Source organism: Girardinichthys multiradiatus, chromosome 18 (genome assembly GCF_021462225.1).
Source record: "Girardinichthys multiradiatus isolate DD_20200921_A chromosome 18, DD_fGirMul_XY1, whole genome shotgun sequence".
NCBI classification, from domain to species: Eukaryota; Metazoa; Chordata; class Actinopteri; order Cyprinodontiformes; family Goodeidae; genus Girardinichthys; species Girardinichthys multiradiatus.
In genome coordinates, this window is record NC_061810.1 from 34,004,660 (window position 1) to 34,025,599 (window position 20,940).

The window sequence follows — 20,940 nt, forward strand, 5'->3', positions numbered from 1 at the left end:
GGATCCATCCATTCACATCTCTATCCATCCATTCCAATGTCTTCCTGCCTTTCAGACTCTGGTTTTTGTAGGTTCTATAATTAAAGGTTGACTATGTCAGCCATAAATTTACAGTGAAATTGTGAAGCCCAGTTATAAAATGGACAAAAAGGATTGAGAACTGTTGTCGTAAGTATTGAATTTTAATTTATAAAAATGTGTTAATGTAAATATCTTTCATGTGTACTGCAGTAAAATTATATATACTTTGCTGCAATACAATGGCAAACTTTAAGTTACCTCTATGATTTATTACACACTTTAACTTGATGCTATTAATGATTAAGTCTAATTATGAAGGGACTTAATTAATATAACGTTACCCTATTCTGGAGGGAACTTGATAGAATAAGGCATCGTCAGCCAGAATACACATTTCTTATATTGCTAATACTTATATAAATACTTATATTTACTTTAAAAAATAACAGTTTTAGTATCGGTTCAGGCATAATGAAGGGTTACAGAACCAGCTAATAATTGTGACTAGAATATCTTTGGAGGAACAATAAATCGCCATAATTTTACTGAAGTTTACTACTCATAAAATTACAATTATAACAACCAAAAAGTTCAAAATTCTGCTGCTAGAAAGAAATATAGAAACCAGTTTACTTTTCTGAATCATTTACCGATTGACAAGTAATATTTCAGAATCACTATAAAGCAGAAGTTGTAGCTCAGCTGCTTAAAAGATTTCCCATGCAAGCCAATTATTTGTTCAAAACATGAATGCAATCTTAAAATGCCTTGAATATGCTTTAACTTAAACTAAAAGTATAACCCTGCCTGTATGTTTAGGGTCATTGTCCTCCTGGAAGGTGAACCCCTGTCCTAGTCCTATCTCCTTTGCAGCCTCTACCAGGTTTTCTTCCGGGATTTCCTTGTATTTAGCTCCATCCATCTCGCCATGAACTCTGACTAGCTCCCCTGTTGCTCCCTAAGAAAAACATCCCCACAGCATGACACCACCACTTTTCACTCTGGGCTTGGTGTGTTCTGTGTTTTCCGTCACACTTGGCATGTTGGCCAAAGAGGTAAACATTTGTCTAATCTGACCAGATTAGGAAAATCTTCCATGCTAACTGCCTTCTATGTCATGTGGCCAAGTGGAAATGAGACATCTTGTGGTTTTTTAATCATCATGGATGGATTTGTCAAGTGCAGAACCAGCTAGTTTTTGTGTCAACAGATTTTTCCACCAAAGCTTAGGGTATTTTTAAGTAACCTAAACCTGCTTTAAATGTCTCCAGAACATTATCCCTGATCTTTCTGGTGTGTTTATTGGTATCTATGATGATATTTATAAAAGTTATTTAACAAGCCTTTGTGGCCATCACAGTCCAGGTGTTAATACTGGGATTAAATTACAAGTAAACTTTAATCTCGAGGTTCATGAAGGGACTTGATTTAATTAAGGGGTGACAGTAAAGGGGGTTGCATACAAGCATGTTCCACTCTTTTCAGATATTTATTTCACAGAAATGTTTTTAAATCATGTATTCCTTCCCTTCCACTTCACAATTATGCACTAGCAGGTATGTCAAATAAAAGGCTAATGGAAAAAAAGTTTGGTTGTAAAGTGACTAATTAAATAGAAAAATATTCAAGGAGTATGGTTGACTTTATCTTTCTACGTTTAAAGTACATACACTAAATTCCCAAAAGTATTAGGTCATACCACCAAATCAATGAATGCCAGTGTTAAAATCATTTCATGGCTGCAGGTGTATAACGTTTGGTGTGGAAAAACTGGACTGGCCTGCAGAGTCCTGACCTCAACCTTCTTAAAACATCTTTGGGATGAATTAGAGCAAAGGCCGCAAATCTGGTTTTCTCATCTATGAACACACTCCCAAACCTTGTGGAAGATGTTTACAGAGCAGTTAAAGTTGCTGTTACTGCAACAATGGGTCCATCAACACACTGGACCTTATAGAGTAGGAATAGGATGTGCTCAAAGTTCCCATAAATGTAAGAGTAGACAGACTCTTTTGTGCTCTGTGACATGAAACTTCATCACAAATGATACATACAAGTTCTTGCTACATCTAATTTTTAATATACTTATATATAAATACATACATTTGTCTTACTCGTTCTTTATTTTGGTTTCAACCATGTGATTCAGCACAAGCAAACAAGCAGGTAGAGGCACAGAAAGGATGCAGGTAAAGGCAACAACCCATGACATTAGGTAAAATTAATTCCAGAGAAACAAACAGAAACCTAAAAATAACAGTCTCAGTAATTACACTTTGAAAGAAATAAACTTTGCCCTTAATGTCCCAGGGGTACAACAGTTTCTTAAGGTAACAACAGTGACAACAGCCATAATATACTATGAAGTGTTCATGAACTTTTGGGAGTCAAATATTTCCGTATTCAAAATAAAAGAAACACCTGAATTCGGCTGTTGGCATGTTGACAGTGGCTGACTGCTATTTGTTCAACCGCGCAGATAAATTAAAATAAACTAATACAAATGAGAGATAGGTACTGAGATTGCATTAATAAATGATAACATTTTAAACCCATGATAAACAAGTGGGTAAGAAACTGATTACATGATGGATTTAAAAGCAATCCTATGATGCATATTACACTTATTTCCCCAAACAGTTTTGGCACAGAGTTACTGCCCCAAGAGAACAAAAGGTTTGTTTGGTGAGTTTTAAATTCTTTGCAGGGTCCAGAAACAACGTCTAAGATCGTTATATATGTCTTCATGATGTCATCGCACTGACACTGAAACAAACATTCAAATGCACAACCTTTTGAGTTCAGATAATTGGCTAACATACTTAAATATTACCTTCTGATATTTGGCATGCTTGCTCATCGCATGCACTTTCTTGCTACTAAAACCAACATTAATCTTTTCCCACAGGATATGTTTTGGGTTAATCTGTTTCTTTAATCATAAATCAACCGCTGTAAAGCAGCAGTGACATTCTGAATAAAATAAATCCTTAAATCCACGGGTCTGATGCAGCAGATCATCATGTGGATCTCAACAGGTTATTTAGTGACTAGGAAAAGATTGTACTCAATCCACATGATTACAGTTTAGAAGATAAGCAGTCAATCCTGCAAAGACATATGAGGCGAAGACTGTAACAAAACATATATCACACAGAAAAAATAAAACAAATACAAAAGAAGTGGCTACAGCTCAAGTCATCTTAGAAGCAGAGGCTACAGTGGGAATGAATGTAGCGGTAAGAGTTTAAGGCAATACTGGTAAGCACCACAACACCATTTTGAGAGTCATAGTCACATCCGGGTTAAGATTATCCAGGAATTGACACTGTTTGACAAAGGACAGCAGTAGCAGTTTTTCACTTGTCCTGCATTTTATCCAAAATTGGCACAATCATGTCAAATTTGGGCCTTTTAGCCGGGTCTTCGTTCATGCAAATCTTCATGAGCTTGCATATGTGTGGAGAGATGCCAGGAGGGATTGTGGGCCTTAAACCTTCCAAAGCAATCTGAAATTCAACACATACAAGTTTAATCAATCTCTAGATCTGTATTAATTTTGAATGAATTAAGAAAATCCATCAAGCGCCAATGCTCCTGACCTTCATGCCGATCTCCATGTTGGACAAATCAGCAAATGGAACTTCTCTGGTCACCAACTCCCACAGGAGGATGGCAAAGCTCCACATGTCAGCTGACCGACGGTTAATCTCTTCTGGCTTCTTCTGCAGGGCTGAAAACCACAAAGAAAATCCAGCAAAGGTTACCCAGTGCAGTAGAGTTGGTCTACTTTTTAATAGAAGAGTTCTCAAAATAAGCGTTTTTAATTCAAAAGTTTAACAACACAAAGCAGTGTAATACTATGAAATAGAAAGAAAACCGTTTAATTTTTCTTTAAAATTAAAACCCTTAAACATCTCACAGAGCACTCTTCAATTTATGATCCGAAAATAATAAGGATATGGCAGAACTGGAAACTTTCCAAGACATGGCCGTCCACCTACACTTACAGGCCAGGCAAAGAAAGCATTGGTCAACAATGCATCCAAGAGGCATATGGGACCCTCTGGAAGACCTGAAGTGTGTTGGCTGCTAACCTCAGTAAAAGAGGTTAGAAAACAGTGTTCTACGCATAAAGCATCTTATGGAATAAATATTACATCCCTTTTAAGGAATGGCTTTAAGGAGTTTGCTAAAAAAGATCTGCAGCACCCCAAGTGAAGTGTTGGGATTTTCTTTGTAAAATGATTTCTGAATATTAGTAGGAATCCAATGCATAATACTATGTGATTTTACAGCTAATCTAGGGATCAAAACTCCTAATAGCTCCTTGTGCCTGAATACATTCTTTTCATGCACACATTTATCCTGAAACTCCTAAAAAGGAACAGAACCAAAGTCCTAATCTATCACTAAATTACAATGAATATGCAGTTGAATCTATTAGCATATACGTCTACGTTAAGACATTATAAGTGCAAATCTGATTAGCATGAAAATAGCATTCAGCAAAGTTATGTCTGCTGAGCAGTACCGGACTCAGGGCACTATTTTAGCTTCAGTAAGCCCAAACTACTCAGCTATTAAATTACTTCATTGGATTACACATCACATTTGGGATGAATATGTACAGATAATGGTTACACATTTGATTGTTCCACCTCGTGTATCATAAGGTGCATGCATTACCTTACTCAACCCCAGAACTAATAAAAAAAAACATCTGTTATGGATATCTTATATGGGTTAGTGTTATGAAAATTGTTTGCAACCAATCTAAAGTGTTCTTTAAAGTGAAAACCCTTTTTATGGGTTGCTCTTACAGTTTCCATGCCTACTGTAAACATGCCCTGCCTGTTTTTACAATTTTCTAATGACTTCATGTTTGTAAGTTGCTCAAATTTCACTGTATCTCAAGGGGAAATCAACTCCAAATTACATTACGCCTTGAAACAATGTGTAGTTTCCTGCATCTTATCATTTTCCCTTGATTTGTGTGGCTTCAGCTGTCAGTTCAGATTTGTCTTGTTATAACTGATGCCTACCCTCAGGGGCTACCCATGCAGGCGAGTACATCCTGCCAGGACACTGGAAGGAGAACTTGACGTCCGCCATGCTGATCCTTGCTGTCAAGTCTTCATCTATCTGCAAGAAAAAAACTGAGATGTCACTCCTTTTGTTGGTGGGTTTCTGTGATTTTTTTTTTAGCAACTGATTTGGTGCCAGAACAACTGAGATGTTTCATGATGCTTAACTTCTGATAAAGATAAAAGGTTCTCTTACCATGATACTTTTGCTGTTGAGATAATGGCGAGGAATCATGGGTTCAAGTGTGTGTAAGAAGGCCATTCCAGATGCAATGTCCAGAGCAAACTTGACGGCCTGTGTCTGGTCCACCACAAAGTCTGACAGCAGGACGAGTAACAAGAAATTAAAGCTTTAGGCTCCTCTGTCTTTAATCAGAAATTTTACCATCTTACCAAAATGAAAATAAAAATAGCTGTATGAAAAAAGCGATGACAACATAATGACAAACAACTAAAACAGCTCACAAACTTCTGAAAATTACCTACAGTGCCTTGCAAAAGCATTTATATCCCTTAAATATTTTTCAATGTTTTCAGGCTGTAAAACAGCAAGGATGTTTCTGTGACAGCCTAGATACCTCATAGTTGAAGGATAAATGGTTGCCAATTTTTCTACTTCAGAACAATGTAATACTTTGTGCTGCTCTACCCCTCCTATCCAATGGACATGTATTCAATTTGGTGGTTGTGGATAAAGTTCAGTATAAACGCAAGCCACTGTAAAGTAAGGACAAAATGGACTTTGTGATCACAATGAAAATACTCACTAGTGCCTTCATGGAGCACATTGTAGAGGGAGCCATAAGGCATCCAGTGTGTAATGATGATGGGGTGAGGGGCAGGAGGAGACGGACATGCTCCCAACATGGGTAGGACATTTGGGTGGGAAAAAATCCTGGGAGTAAACCAAATACAGCAGAGACAGGATAGAGAGACGGACAGAGGCAAACGAACAAACATTTTCACAAACATTTCTTGCGTGTGATTTCCTTCATAAATAAACAACAAATAAGGCTTGACAAACAGACACATGAGTGACCACAGACAAGAAATGATAGAAGCTGCTGAAATGTTTTAATGTAATAAGAACCTGAGTTTGGGGTATTCCTCGTTAAAGTCTCTGCTCTTCCTCGGAGTCCAGTCCCGAATTTTTAGCACCTTAACAGCGATTTCGTTTCCTTGCCAACGCCCTTGCCACAGCTAGACACGAGAAACAAACACAGAGAAACCTGGATAAACAACATGTGGTTTAATTTCATCATCATGTGGAGACAGATGTAAATAAAGCATGATAAAATACAGGCATGATGTAAAATACCTCTCCAGATTGGTTTTCATTTTTTTTAGCGGTGAGGGAAAGCTGTTTGTAGTCGATTCCCGCTAGTTTGTTTAAGGTACCGTTGCCTAAAAACACAAGACAGAGAAATAAACTGTAGTTGGAAGTAAAAGCCCAGACAAAAACACTTTAGTTAACATCACTTTTTGGAACAACACCAAGGAAAGAAAAGAAAACCACAGAAAAAAAAAGCTGGGAGGCTAAAGTGGAACATATTTTCCTTCATTCAGCACTTTAACTAAATCAAAGGGTGGAAACTGGTCAGCTAATAAATGGTTTATGTGTTTTTAGGACTCACGTGGTCGGGTTCTGGTGGTGCCTTTCCAGAATGAGTCCTTGAAAGGTATTTTAGTTAGGTTCTGCCCCATTTTCTCAGCCTTTTCTGAAAGGTGCAGAATTAGAAAGCTTAACTTAAACCAAGAAATATAAAAAGGGTACATCTTATACTGAAATCTTTTTAAAACTGGATAAAGGCGACAATCCAACAAGTGGTTGTTTTACCGCTGAGGAGTTCACGCAGATCAGGTTTAGCTTTATCCAGAGGTGTTTCTCCATATTTGCTACAGATGCTCACCAGAGCCCCGTTATTCACAAGGTCCTGAGCAACAAAGATAAAGGTGAGCAACATTTTAAAGCCATTTTGGATGTATCACCACCAGGGGGAGCACCTACATCAGCCACTTGATGATGTGCCCAGAAGCAGGCATAATGCAGTGGTGTGTTCCCGTGTTCATTGGCTGCATTGGTATCTGCTTTGCACTGGATCAGCTAAAAGAAGAAGAAATAAAGGATTATATCCAAAGGCAGGCTGCTCACATTATGTTTGCCCTGTATACAAACATGGAGCTGTGTAATGCCTGGGGACACATACCAAACGTATTGAGACAGATCTAATATTACACCCTAGGGAATGCCTAGCAGTTATTTTAAATGCAGACACCTTAAATAATTCTACTTGTATAATGATCCAACAAAGACATTTATTAACTGGGTATTTTAGTCCCTGTCTATGGTGCAAAACCTGACAGATGCATGGGATTAATAAAACTGCATAGTTTCATCCATATAATGCTTTAAAAACAACAGCAAAGTAGCTTTTTTATTTGCTTCACAGATGGTGGTAATAATATAGACCAAATGATTCCATGTTTAGCTGCTTCCCTTTCCGCTACCAATTGTGTAGAAATTTTACTTTTAATCAGTCAATAATTTTAACTGCTTAGAGATGCGCCAAAAAATGGACTTCAGACAAGAATCGTAAAATGTTCTGGTTAATCGGCCCTCAACAGCCATAGGGCAGCCGGTTGGAAACTAAACAATACTCTTTATTTGTAATTCCTGAATCCACCATAGTTGGTTTTATCAGGTTGCACTCTGATGTGGATGTTGTTACTGAAGGAAAAAGGCTTAATGTTATTCCAATTTTACTTTCAGTGCTTAGTTTAAAATGTAGTCAGACCAATGTCAGGATTCTAAGAAGCTTTTTAAAAGGAAGGATGTTGAAAAATGTTTGCGGTTCATTCAGGCTGCAAGAGAGAACCAAACTTGTAACACATAATAGGAAGGTAAAATGGCATTTAACCAATCTGTTTATCTCAGAGAGATAAACAGATTCCTCTTGAATATGCACAGAGATTGATATTTTTATAATGCTAGCCAGGCTAATCTCCAATATAGGATGCTAAAGCTGGTTTAAAATGTCAACTGTGTAATCATTTTGCCTTTGTTTTAAAAATAAAAGTAAAACCTTTGTACCCATTAAACCCATTGCATCTGTACAGTAAAAAGACTAGAGGAAAATATTCTTACTGCTGTTTTAAATGGTGTTATATTGCTTTGTTTAAAGAGAAAACTGAACCCAGCACTAAGCTGTACAGGAAAATCAAAGCTTAAAACAACAGGACCGGGCCGGAGGCAACACAGCTGAGGTCGGTTTATAGCGATCATTTGGCATGTGTTGAACGACAGGCACCCACCATTGTAAAAACCTCCCGGATAAAATACCTGGTTCATAATATTAACCTTATGTGAAATTTTGGGTTCATTGGGTTAAAGTATATCAGATATATTGCGGTGTGATTTTGATTAGTTTACCAACTGTGCGATGTCTGTGTCACCCAAGCATTGCCATCTGCTGAGTGAATGCACCCAGAGAAAAAGCCCACAAAGGCCTTTCCTTTCCCCCCAATGAACCCCTAGAACCAGAGGGAGACCACCTCTTTATACTAAAACGTGCTTGTTCTAGCCACAGACAGTGTGCTAATAACCAAGCCTTTTAAGCATACTACTGTGGTTTCAGCTGTTCATGGATGCAGCACAAGAATAGATAAGAACCTTTGAATTGATGACTGTTGTTCAGATTACATCATTAAAGATTTCACAATATCCTGAAGTAAGTCGAATTGCTCATACAGTGCTTCATCTCACAGTGTTTAAGAAACTGCTGTTAGTCATAATCTTAGTTCAAGTTTCCACTGTTTATAACATGTCTAGCTAGACTTCAGGGTGTGACCTTAGATTCAATGTAACATCCTACAACTAACTGAAACTCAGCACAAAGAGAATATGACCATATTCAGGAATGTTTTGCCCAACATATCAATGTTTTACCAGATATATCAGAATTAAAAGGTCAATGCTTGTGTTTACATGACCCCACCTTCCCCACAATGTCTCGGTGTCCATGACTAGCAGCCAAGTGCAGAGGTGTGTCGTCTCCACGGTTCATGACGTTGATGCGCGCTCCTCTCATAATGAGCATGTCCACCACATTGGAGCGTCCCTCCCTACATGCCCAGTGGAGGGGACTGAAACCATGATCATCTCTGCAGTGACAGAAGAACAATAGATTCAAGACAGATAAAAAATAAATAAATCGGACTGTTGGAATAAAAAGTAAAGAACAATGCAAAGTGTGTCTTAGAGTGCTTTGCAAAAGTATTTATTTCACTTTAACTTTTTTCAGATTTCTATTCTGTTAAGGCTTCAGAGGTTTGTTAGGAGAACACCGACAAACAAAAATTATAAAAGACCAAGGAGCACAACAGACCGGTCAGGGATAAAAATGTGAGGTAGCTTTGAGCGACGTTAGGTTTTTTTAACCCACCATCAGAAAATGGAAAGATTATGGCACTACTTCAAACCTGCTAAGACATGACTGCCCACCTAACCTCACAGCCTAAGCAAGGAGAGCAAAAATTGCAAAGCAGTCAAAAGGGGCACATAGTTACTCTGGAAGAACTGCAGAGATCCACAGCTCAAGTGTGAAAATCTGTTGAGGAGACAACTGTGACTTTCATGGAAACTTAATGGAAGACCAGAAAGCCATAGGAAGTCATCAAGCCTTGTTAGGAATACAAGCTAGGACACAGTAAACATGGAAGGAAGTGCTCTTATCTAATGATAGCAACATGCTGTTTATTAGTCAGGAATGTGTAGTGGAAAACTAACACATTGATCACTGTAAATCCACAATCCCCATAAAAAAACAAGGTGGTGAAAGCATCATGCTGTGGGGACACTTTCCTATAGAAGTGACAGGGCAGCTGGATAGGAAGGAGGTAAATTGAGACAATGCTGGAAGACAGCCAGTTGCAGACTGCAAAAGACTTAAGACAGGAGGTTCATCTTGAGTTAAATGGTCAAATATTTTAGTTCTCTAAATGTGCAAAGCTGGCAGAGACGTACATCTAAAAACTTGTAAGTTCTTTGTAGACAAAAGTGGTTCTACCAAGTTTCAAATACCTTTTCAAGTTTTCAACTGAGAAATCAATGCATCCTTTTTATGTTTTACTCCACACTTTTGCACAGTTTGTATCTCATAAAATACAATAAATTCAAGACGTTGGAACACTTTTGCATGGTTATGTACGTTCTGGAAACTTTAGCCGTTTAGTGAAGCCTTTGCGTTTCACCCACAGGGAAAAGAAACACTGTTATGATCATTGTCTTCTTATAAAAAAGGATCCCAGCTGATCCCGCTCAGACAGAAGAAACATCTATAAGAACTCTGGAACCCATCAATCCTCCTTGTCACACAGACATTGGCTGCAAGGACAGTGTCCTTGATGTCATGATAGAGACACTGACAGAATGTCACCTCACTGACAAAGAGATAAAGACAGAGAGACTAGGAAACAATGGCAGGTGGGTGACTCGGTGTCAATCAGAAAAAGCAAAAGAAAAAAACACCTACACTGGAGTCCTTTAAGGGCCTGATGAGGCTTCCTACACGACTACACGCTGCTAAAACAAGCTCCAGCTGCCATGTCTAAGTTTGTAATTCCTCATTTCTCTGGTCTCCGGTCACGTCCTCCTTTCTTATGAAGTGTCCTCCCTTTGCTAGTTTTTCCTCTCCCACACTCTCTCCCTTTTAATATAGAGCTAAACAGCACAGATCACATTCTTCACTCTTAGTACAAATTCCTACTGTAGTATGAGACCACAAACACAGCACAATGCCCCTGTTAATAAATTTATGTACATATCATACAGCTATAAGCAGGCAGACATCATGATAAGAGGATGTTAGAACTGAGACAGTATTATGAATTGGTAGGAATTTAAGCCTTTCGCCCCACTCCAAACATCAGTTCACAAACATGAATTCAAACATCCTGCAGAGCTCAGCTCAAATCGGCCTCAAGAGAGCCACAGTCCCCCAACAGATAGCTATCTGTGCGACCTGCTGCAATCATACCAGATCTACTCAAAGGGCAATTTCCTCTCAGACCAAAAGGCCAAATCCAGAAGACTAATTAGCCTTTGCTGGTGAAAAATACTCCCCACAGACATCTAACATTTTATTAACTTTCTGCCCCACAGTCTTTTCTATTTGGGGTCAAGAGGTAAAGTAATACACTTTTTACTTGCTCAAAGAAAGATACATTTGGAAAATTTTCCAATCATAACAAAATAAACTAAAGGAGCTCCACTTATCACTCTTGTTGAGGCAATACTGTTTTAAAACTGTAGATGTCAAGCTATGACCAATGTGGCAGTTTATTAGCTAACTGCAGGCTGGATATAACAGAGCAGATAGCCTGACTAATTACCTCTGCCAAGGAGGTAACCGACAAACCCTTATGATTTTTTTTTCAACCAGAGGTGTGTCTTAGCTTAAATACGTTGGGTGGGGGCGGTATGCATGCTGCATTCCATTTGTACTCGGAATTACACATCAGAAAGTCGGGGCAGCATAACCATATCCGACTTCTGCATTCAAGATGTTCGCTACTCGCATCAATAGTAGTAAAACGCTCTTACTGTGACTGTTTTTAGCTGTTCTTTATTATTTATGCACATTTAGTGTGCATAAATTTAGTCAGTCGTACACTGACTAGACACGTACTACTTTTCTGAATTTATGAGACGAGATGTTTCAACACTGTTTAAATGCACGAAATACCGCGTAGAACAGTGTTATTGTCATTGTTATTGTTTGAAGATGGCTGTTACAGTTGTCTAGCGATACGAACATTATCAAACAGGAAACTGGAACGCTACAACTCGGAGATGACGTAAACTCCGACATCCCAGTTCCGATTTCCGAGGGTAACAGAACGCAGCAACAGTCTCTGACTGTCTTGTTAATTAGCTGTTATTAGCTTGTTGTACTTGTGTGACTATAAAGAGCAGAACATCAAAATGGTAGAATAATCTGTGTAATTAGCAAACAACAGCTAAATTTAGCATGCGTTTATTCTGTTTAGGTGATTTTAAAATATATTTCTTGTAATAATTGTTGTTTTGTTTTATTTGAGATAAAGGTCATAAGCCTAACTCAACACAGAAATACTTTAAATTCAGGTTATCATACAGTGAGATACTCCGACGAGCTCACATCTTAGTTAAACATTTACCAAAGTCACAAAAATCGTGGCCATTCAACCGATGTCGACTCACGTGATGCCATAGCATAAATGTGTCAATGATGATAAAGTGCTCATATCTGTGTTACTCAGTGAGTTGTGGTATCTGGTAATATTTTAAATAGATTTGCACCTAAAAGTAAAGGAGCTAAAGTTGAACGTTTCCAGAATGCTTTTAATCTGCATACAAGCATTTGCGGCAGTTGTTTTTTTTTAACAGTAACATTTTCAGTTCAATTCAGTTTTATTTATATAGCGCCAGTTCACAACACGTCTCAAGGCACTTCACAAAAGTCAGGTACATACATTCCAATTAATCCTAACCATTGAACATTGCAGTCAGATTCAGTTATTTATTCAAATTGGAACATCTGGGTTTTTTTTTTTATATACACCTGAATGCAAGAATCTGGCAACAGCACCATGCAATACAACAACTCCATAAGTGATTTTAAAGATTGCACGAATTAATGGTCAGTAAAACTTAGCCAGTCAATTTTTAATTAAAAGAAATTCTTAGCAGTCCACTAAAGGTCTAATGCCTATTAAACATTTATTCAACTAATTTAGGGTTCTCATTTGCAATCACGAAGTTTAAAAGGGTGTAATAAAATAATGAGATTAAATACAAAGAATTTAGAATCTATTTAACTGAGAGCAGAAAATGACTACCAGTAATTCTGACTCACTGAGCAGGACTAATTTTCAACGCATGAGTCTATTTTGGAATACAAGTGGATTTCTCCATTCAGTAAAATAAAAACTATTGTCATTGCTCAGGTTCTAGGATTTTATCTTGATTATCCTGTAACTTCTTGCTTCGTATTGGAAGATAAAAACTGACTTTCATAAAGCTTTTAAAATGTCACCCAACGAAGGCAAAGATAAATGACTGCTTAAAAAGTTGTGACTTTTGTGGTCACATTCATGTCCTGCTGGTTTCTTCTACAGTGTGGATTTACCCAATAAGGCTGATTTTATCTGCTATACCCAGAGGCCCTCGAGTGCCTTCTCCACCTCGGCCCCCACTGCGTACTGTCTGCAGTAATTTATTTCAGGCATTTCCACCTGCTAGCACAGCTCAGCCTGGCAGTCTGAAGAGCCAGAGGAAGAGCCCCTGTCTGCACCCTGTTTGTCTCTGCACCATCATCACTGCCAGATCGCATGACAGGCCCTCAGCTAGAAGAAATATATGTTGTCCACATATAAAAAGCCATTGTCGCCAACAAGTATTTTAATATAATCTGCAGATTGTTTTGTTATTTCACTATAAATGAATCATGTTTTAATAATTTGTAACAGATATGAGCAGAAACAAAACATCAGAAGCTTAAACCTGCCAGGCTGAAAATGTATTTAGTTAACTTTGTTTTTGATTAGAATATGGAAATATGTTTTATGACGTTGGTAGAACTAGTCAGCCTTTTTTCTTATCTTAAGTGTTAACACCTTTAACTGAAGTGAATAAAGTTCATTTAGGTGCATTAAAGTATCCTATCAAACACAGGAAAACGGTCTAAAGTTTTTGTTTGCTGGTATGCCGTTGTGGATCAAACACAGATGCAGCTGAAACTGTAAAAAACAGTCCCATATTTTTTTTTCCATGTACCTTTCTCTCTCTGTCCTGTTTCACAATTTCTGTAATTCAAAGAAAGAAGAAGACAAATACCTACAATCTACTCAAATGTCTGGACTTTCTGCTTCTCTTTAGACAATAACAATCCAAACCATGTTAGGGTTTTGTTTCCCTGTTCTGACTAAAAACAGCATTTAAAGTGCTCTTAATGAGATTCCAGAGAAATTGCCAGAGCATACAGTTTTTTGTGTAACCCTGTCCAACATCCACCTGTTGCTGTGCACTGCTGGTCAGCTAGCTGAAAGAAAGCTGCTATAAGTTTTCCTTCTCTTAAAAGAAAGAAAAGCGCAATTAGGGCTTGAAGAGTACTACTGAATTGTGTGGTTGTTTATGCTATTCTTTCGATGCGTATTGAAATTAGGGCAGAAAATATTTTACTGCGATATCTTTGCTGAAAATTGTGATGACGACATTGATTATGATTACATAACATTTTCCTGAAAATGTTTTACCATTTGACATGGTCCCCACTACTCTCCATGCGTCTTTGCATCTCAGCCATGAAAGAGATCTGTGTGGTGTGAGCATCAATAAAGTCCATTCAACTGGACAAAGGGACATAAGGGGTATGATAGACTGACACTTGAAATTTAAGAGCCTACCAAACACTGTGTCCAAGCAGTCCTTTGCAGTTGTGATACTGCATGGATAGGTATTGCGGAATATTGTGGGAAAGTCCCACTGATCCATGCCTAAATTATACAGACAATTATTTGATGAAAAATGTGTCACGCCACATGAATTTAATTATGAATTAAACTTAAAATACCTTTTGAATTTAAGGGTGATGGATGTGTTAGAAAACATTCACCGAAGGCTTGGACTGATATTGTGAAGCAAATAATTAAGGGAATATGTTTAAAACAGTCCAAAGACATGCCTGTTAGGTTAATTGATCACTCTAAATTGCCCTTAGGTGTATGAATGAGTGTGTGCATGGTTGTATGTGTGCTGCCCTGCGATGGACTGGCGACCTGTCCAGGGTGAACCCCGCCTCCCACCCATAGACTGCTGGAGATAGGCACCAGCTCCCCCGCGACCCACTATGGAAGAAGCGGTAGAAAATGACTGACTGACTGTTTAAAACTTTGTAATTACATCCTCTCAGCACTGAGTAAGTATTGAGCGGAAATAACTAAGAGCTATATCAGGCCTCTGGGAGAGGAATACCGGAAACTTACTGGAGGAGAAGATTGTGAGGTGATTGCTCTTTTGAAAAGTTCAGTATTTGACTTCACATACAAACCCAGAAAGCTACTGATTTTCTCTCAGCCCCGCCCACTACTACAATCCCCTCCTCTTCTCTCAGTTTGGAAGAGGTTAAATGGTTCCCTCAAGGCCCATATTTTACTCCTTGTTAGGAGATTCAGCATTCCAGTAAACATACTGTCATCTAGAAGCAGAGACAGTACTACAGCTAAGATCCAACAGGGAAAGCTACAGCGGGTTTACTACAGACAAGAAAGTAAAAAAAGCTTCGGTAGACAAAATTAAAACACAAGAATTAATTTGCTTCCTCAAATAGTAGAGATATGCCAACCGGAAAAGGGAACGTGACATGTAATCAGCTAATGGGCCTGTGACACATACGGACGCATGTTAACACAGGCTCGCTCCAATCAGTCCTAAAACAGACAGTCAGCAAATAAGAAGTGAGGGGAAATTAAATTTTTTTGCAAAAATCAAACAAATCCATCTGGTGAGTTCACTCAACATTAACATGAATTAAATCAAAAAGAAAAATAAAGAACAAAAGAATCTGCTTCAGAGTTCCCACTGAACATTATCAAATGGAAAAATCTATTCTTTAATTTGAAAATGAACACAAGAAACAAAATATTCAACACATTATTTTTATGTGGTCAATAAAGCTGGACACAAAAACTAAAGTTTTTTCTAAACGTATGAATGATATATGAATATAAATGGTTTTCTTTTCTAGGAAGAAAAGATACATTTACTAAAAACATGTAAAAAAACAAACAAACAAAAAGCTCTAGCAAGATTGGACCTGGACACTTTTCCTGTATTCTGCTAAACCCATAAAAATATATTCGGCACAACTGTATGTATTTTTAACTCCTCTATTGGAGCATGCTTCCTGTCCAAAACCCAACTTCGGAGTTATCCTGGTACTTTTGGCTATAAACAAGCAACAGCAAGGAAATGGGTTCAGTTTTAAGCCAGAATCTCCATTGGGCCTGAAAAGGCAGGCTTTGAGCCAGCATCAGAGACTGAGTTTAAGAATGTGAGCTCTATTTCGCCAACCACCACATATTCCTGTTGTGGCATGTCTCATACAGAAAAAAAACATTTTTTTCAAATCTAAACTAAACAATAAAACATACAAAAGTACCAGAATCATAAATGGGGATTATATAATCTTAACATGGTTGTATTATTTTCCTTTTTTCTTGTCACCCTTCTCCTTTAAAATGAGAAAAACCTCCCATGGACAGGTGTTGGAAATTAGCACGTCTGCTATAACACATCTGGTTCATACCAGCATGTTTGTATCGTCCGTATGAAATAAAACAAAATCCTGCATTTAAACAAGCCTTTTATCGGAAGAGATGTCTTATCTTAGAGATGTGATTTATAAATTACTGATATTACTGGAATCCTAACGTAAGAAATGTAAACTCTAACTCACCCTTGATTGAGATCATTCTCTGTATTATCCAGCCACAAGCGGACTGCAACTGCGTTGCCTTCCCGGCACTGTGTAAAGATATCATCCATTGTGGTTGGTGGATTCGAAACTGAGGTTACAAAGATAGATGACCTGAGGAGTTCAGGCGAGTCCAGGCAAGAATTGGTCCCTCATCTAGGACCCTATCGGAAACGCTGGACAGCACCTTAAGCAACACTAGAAAAAGAGAGACAAAAAAGGTAAATGATTTGGTAAATTTTGTTTGTAACTTCTAATTTTAATGCACATAAAACTTGTAAAAGCCAGAAAACATGAATGAATAATCTCAAGCACTTTTTGGTAAGCATTATAGGGCTGCACAGCATCGAATCGCAATCCATATGGCAATATAGGGCTGCAACGATTAGTCCATGATGGACTTAATCTAAGGGGATATACAACCCAAACTATAAACTGAAATCACCTGTTTTGCTTTTCCCCCAACAGAACAAAGGCTAAACAAATCAAACTCACAGGATCATAATCAAATTCAGGTTTATCTTGAGTATTTTAGATTTTGAATTACAATGGATGAAAAGGGGGAGTAAGTATTTTCAACGTCACATTTCCTGGGTCTTTATGTTGATTTATTTTAGGTATTTACAGGTCCTTCTCAAAATATTAGCATATTGTGATAAAGTTCATTATTTTCCATAATGTCATGATGAAAATTTAACATTCATATATTTTAGATTCATTGCACACTAACTGAAATATTTTAGGTCTTTTATTGTCTTAATACGGATGATTGTGGCATACAGCTCATGAAAACCCAAAATTCCTATCTCCCAAAATTAGCATATTTCATCCGACCAATAAAAGAAAAGTGTTTTTAATACAAACAACGTCAACCTTCAAATAATCATGTACAGTTATGCACTCAATACTTGGTCGGGAATCCTTTTGCAGAAATGACTGCTTCAATGCGGCGTGGCATGGAGGCAATCAGCCTGTGGCACTGCTGAGGTCTTATGGAGGCCCAGGATGCTTCGATAGCGGCCTTTAGCTCATCCAGAGAGTTGGGTCTTGAGTCTCTCAACGTTCTCTTCACAATATCCCACAGATTCTCTATGGGGTTCAGGTCAGGAGAGTTGGCAGGCCAATTGAGCACAGTGATACCATGGTCAGTAAACCATTTACCAGTGGTTTTGGCACTGTGAGCAGGTGCCAGGTCGTGCTGAAAAATGAAATCTTCATCTCCATAAAGCTTTTCAGCAGATGGAAGCATGAAGTGCTCCAAAATCTCCTGATAGCTAGCTGCATTGACCCTGCCCTTGATAAAACACAGTGGACCAACACCAGCAGCTGACACGGCACCCCACACCATCACTGACTGTGGGTACTTGACACTGGACTTCTGGCATTTTGGCATTTCCTTCTCCCCAGTCTTCCTCCAGACTCTGGCACCTTGATTTCCGAATGACATGCAGAATTTGCTTTCATCCGAAAAAAGTACTTTGGACCACTGAGCAACAGTCCAGTGCTGCTTCTCTGTAGCCCAGGTCAGGCGCTTCTGCCGCTGTTTCTGGTTCAAAAGTGGCTTGACCTGGGGAATGCGGCACCTGTAGCCCATTTCCTGCACACGCCTGTGCACGGTGGCTCTGGATGTTTCTACTCCAGACTCAGTCCACTGCTTCCGCAGGTCCCCCAAGGTCTGGAATCGGCCCTTCTCCACAATCTTCCTCAGGGTCCGGTCACCTCTTCTCGTTGTGCAGCGTTTTCTGCCACACTTTTTCCTTCCCACAGACTTCCCACTGAGGTGCCTTGATACAGCACTCTGGGAACAGCCTATTCGTTCAGAAATTTCTTTCTGTGTCTTACCCTCTTGCTTGAGGGTGTCAATAGTGGCCTTCTGGACAGCAGTCAGGTCGGCAGTCTTACCCATGATTGGGGTTTTGAGTGATGAACCTTGCTGGGAGTTTTAAAGGCCTCAGGAATCTTTTGCAGGTGTTTAGAGTTAACTCGTTGATTCAGATGATTAGGTTCATAGCTCGTTTAGAGACCCTTTTAATGATATGCTAATTTTGTGAGATAGGAATTTTGCGTTTTCATGAGCTGTATGCCAAAATCATCCGTATTAAGACAATAAAAGACCTGAAATATTTCAGTTAGTGTGCAATGAATCTAAAATATATGAATGTTAAATTTTCATCACGACATTATGGAAAATAATGAACTTTATCACAATATGCTAATATTTTGAGAAGGACCTGTATTTGATAATGTAGAGGCATGAGGATGAAATTTACAGGTTTGCAGATTTAAGAAGGGTTAAAAAATGTGCAGATATAAAGAACAGATGTTGTGACCACAGGAAGCAGAGATGGATATAAGTAACTGCTGACTAATTGAAAAAATATAGACAGATTAGTTTGAGTAGCCAACTAATCTTTAGTTGCGGCCATAGCACAGTGTCAAAACTGCAAAGCAGTCATTGGGCTGCAGTATTTGAAAGCTAAGATTTTGCACAACTACTTGCGCCAGATGCACTCTGACTGTCCATATTTGTCCACACCCATTTTAGATGAAAGCATCCAAGATGCAAAAGCTCACAGGAGGGTTGAGAAACAGAAAAGAGCAAAGCCATGATTACTGCAATCCCCCAATCGTATGTTTCTAATATAGTGCAGGGTCATGCATAACTTCATACATGAATAAAATCAACACAAAGCACAAGATAAAGTCACTAAAAATCTATTCAACTAAAACAGTAGAGACACATGTCCATGTAGAGGTGGATGTACTTAAGACAAAGTATTGCACTAAAAAGTGTATAATGCTGATTTATTGCACTGATTTAATTGGAAAATGAATACATATCTAAATATCTTAAGACTAAATATAAGGAGAGAAAACCCAGCAGGAGTTACTTTTTCCTTCTTAACTTTTAAATCTTTATTCTGATTATAGTGAAAATGTAGGAAGAGAAATGCAAACAGAATATTGGGACAGTGTAACATTTAAGGAGGAAGTGGCCACTGACTGGGGTCGCAGGGTGCAATCATTTGAGTAACAATCGTGGAAAGTTATAATGTAAGATGCAACAACATGTAGCTGTAGTGTTAAAACAAACTGGTAACTCAGCTTTATATGTCAATTAAAACCATTCTAAAAAGACAGAATATCCTCGGACATTGAATTCGTCTGCGATTTAGTGGGTACGTTCGTAAAAAACACAAACACACAATATGCTGTCACCGTTATCAACTTACAGTAGCCACACTAGCTGCCCTGCTATCAGGCTAACACACAAGATAAAAAGCTACAGGTTAGTGGGTTATTCTGTTTTAAACACAACTAACCTGTTTTATTGCTCGATATTAAACAGAAACGGTTCCCCAACTAAGTAATATAACCAGGAAGGTGCGCTTGCTAAAATGAGACGAAGACAGGTATCTGCTAGCAAGCTAACCAACTATTCTGACGCCTTGGGCTGTTTCTGCGCTTCTTCTTCTAACACGACGCTGCCTCACTGATGACTGAAATTTACTTTTTAATTGTTCAAGTACTTTCAAACTGAAATTATTTGTTTCTGTAAGGATACACCTACCTGACAACGACCGCTTACTGTTTTGTAATGTAGTCAAAAATAAGTTATTAGCTATACAGCCTGTGGTTGTCTCCGGGTAAAATGAGACAGGTCCACACCCTCAGCGCCCCCTAGAAAGTACTGGACTGAGATAGGGTGTACTGCCCTCTACAGGCGAGAGAACGTGTTGCAACAAATTAAAATCACAGCCTCGGGTCATGTTTTCTTTTAGTTTTCCTTTTTGTTGTATGCTTTGTCAAACAGTCTAACAGGAAACGCTTACCAACACCAGTATAAATTAACTGACAGTCGCTTTGTACCAAATAAAGAATCCAACTATAGGCTTAGCATATATGGCAGTTGCATGTCTCCAGTGTGAATTATTTATTTGATGAAAACTTGCCAGAGAGGTGGTTTTCTTTTTTTTTTTTTGGCTGGGTGCGTGTGTTATTTTAATAATGCACTTGCGGCGATTCTCAGCTACTGTTTTACTTTCACAAAACAAGAAGGTAGTAAAAATTTTAATAATTGTTACTGTAAATACTAAAACTGTAAAACTGAAAACATTTGTATGTGGTTCTCTTAGACATGGGCTGTAGAAATGTGCATCTTTTTCCATCCGTTTAACTATTTTGCATCACATTGTTTATTGTTATCCTATCGCGCGAAGCATTAATAAAATGCAATAAAATTTCTGATTGTATCTTGAAAAAAATTTAAAAGTACAACTAGTATGAAGAGTTTTGCAGGACTCTGTAAATGGTACTTC

At 38.2% G+C, this 20,940-nt stretch overlaps 1 protein-coding gene across 2 annotated transcripts; it reads right to left on the reverse strand.

The window, feature by feature from the left end:
- Positions 1-2,078: 2,078 nt before the first annotated feature.
- Positions 2,079-20,330, reverse strand: LOC124883803 (integrin-linked protein kinase). Of its 2 annotated transcripts, none has more exons than XM_047391149.1 (13): positions 20,193-20,330; positions 16,604-16,819; positions 9,104-9,269; positions 7,117-7,212; positions 6,946-7,042; positions 6,743-6,826; positions 6,427-6,512; positions 6,199-6,308; positions 5,876-6,003; positions 5,305-5,426; positions 5,067-5,166; positions 3,624-3,754; positions 2,079-3,530 (listed from the first exon to the last, which is right to left on the reverse strand). In XM_047391149.1, the coding sequence occupies exons 2-13, from the start codon at positions 16,690-16,692 to the stop codon at positions 3,381-3,383; spliced, it is 1,359 nt and encodes a 452-aa protein (XP_047247105.1). In that variant the 5' UTR covers positions 16,693-16,819; positions 20,193-20,330; the 3' UTR covers positions 2,079-3,380. The 2 variants fall into 2 exon arrangements, with proteins under 2 accessions (XP_047247105.1, XP_047247106.1); XM_047391150.1 differs by lacking the exon at positions 20,193-20,330 and adding an exon at positions 19,945-20,074.
- Positions 20,331-20,940: the final 610 nt, after the last annotated feature.

What these genes read in the sequence shown, in the direction of transcription:
- LOC124883803 (XM_047391149.1), bottom strand. Translation starts at nt 16,692, where the DNA reads ATGGATGATATCTTTACACAGTGCCGGGAAGGCAACGCAGTTGCAGTC. An exon ending in ACCGAGACATTGTGGGGAAG is followed by an intron (nt 7,213 to 9,103) that starts GTGGGGTCATGT and finishes TTCTTCTTTTAG; the next exon opens with CTGATCCAGTGCAAAGCAGA. An exon ending in TCTGCGTGAACTCCTCAGCG is followed by an intron (nt 6,827 to 6,945) that starts GTAAAACAACCA and finishes TGCACCTTTCAG; the next exon opens with AAAAGGCTGAGAAAATGGGG.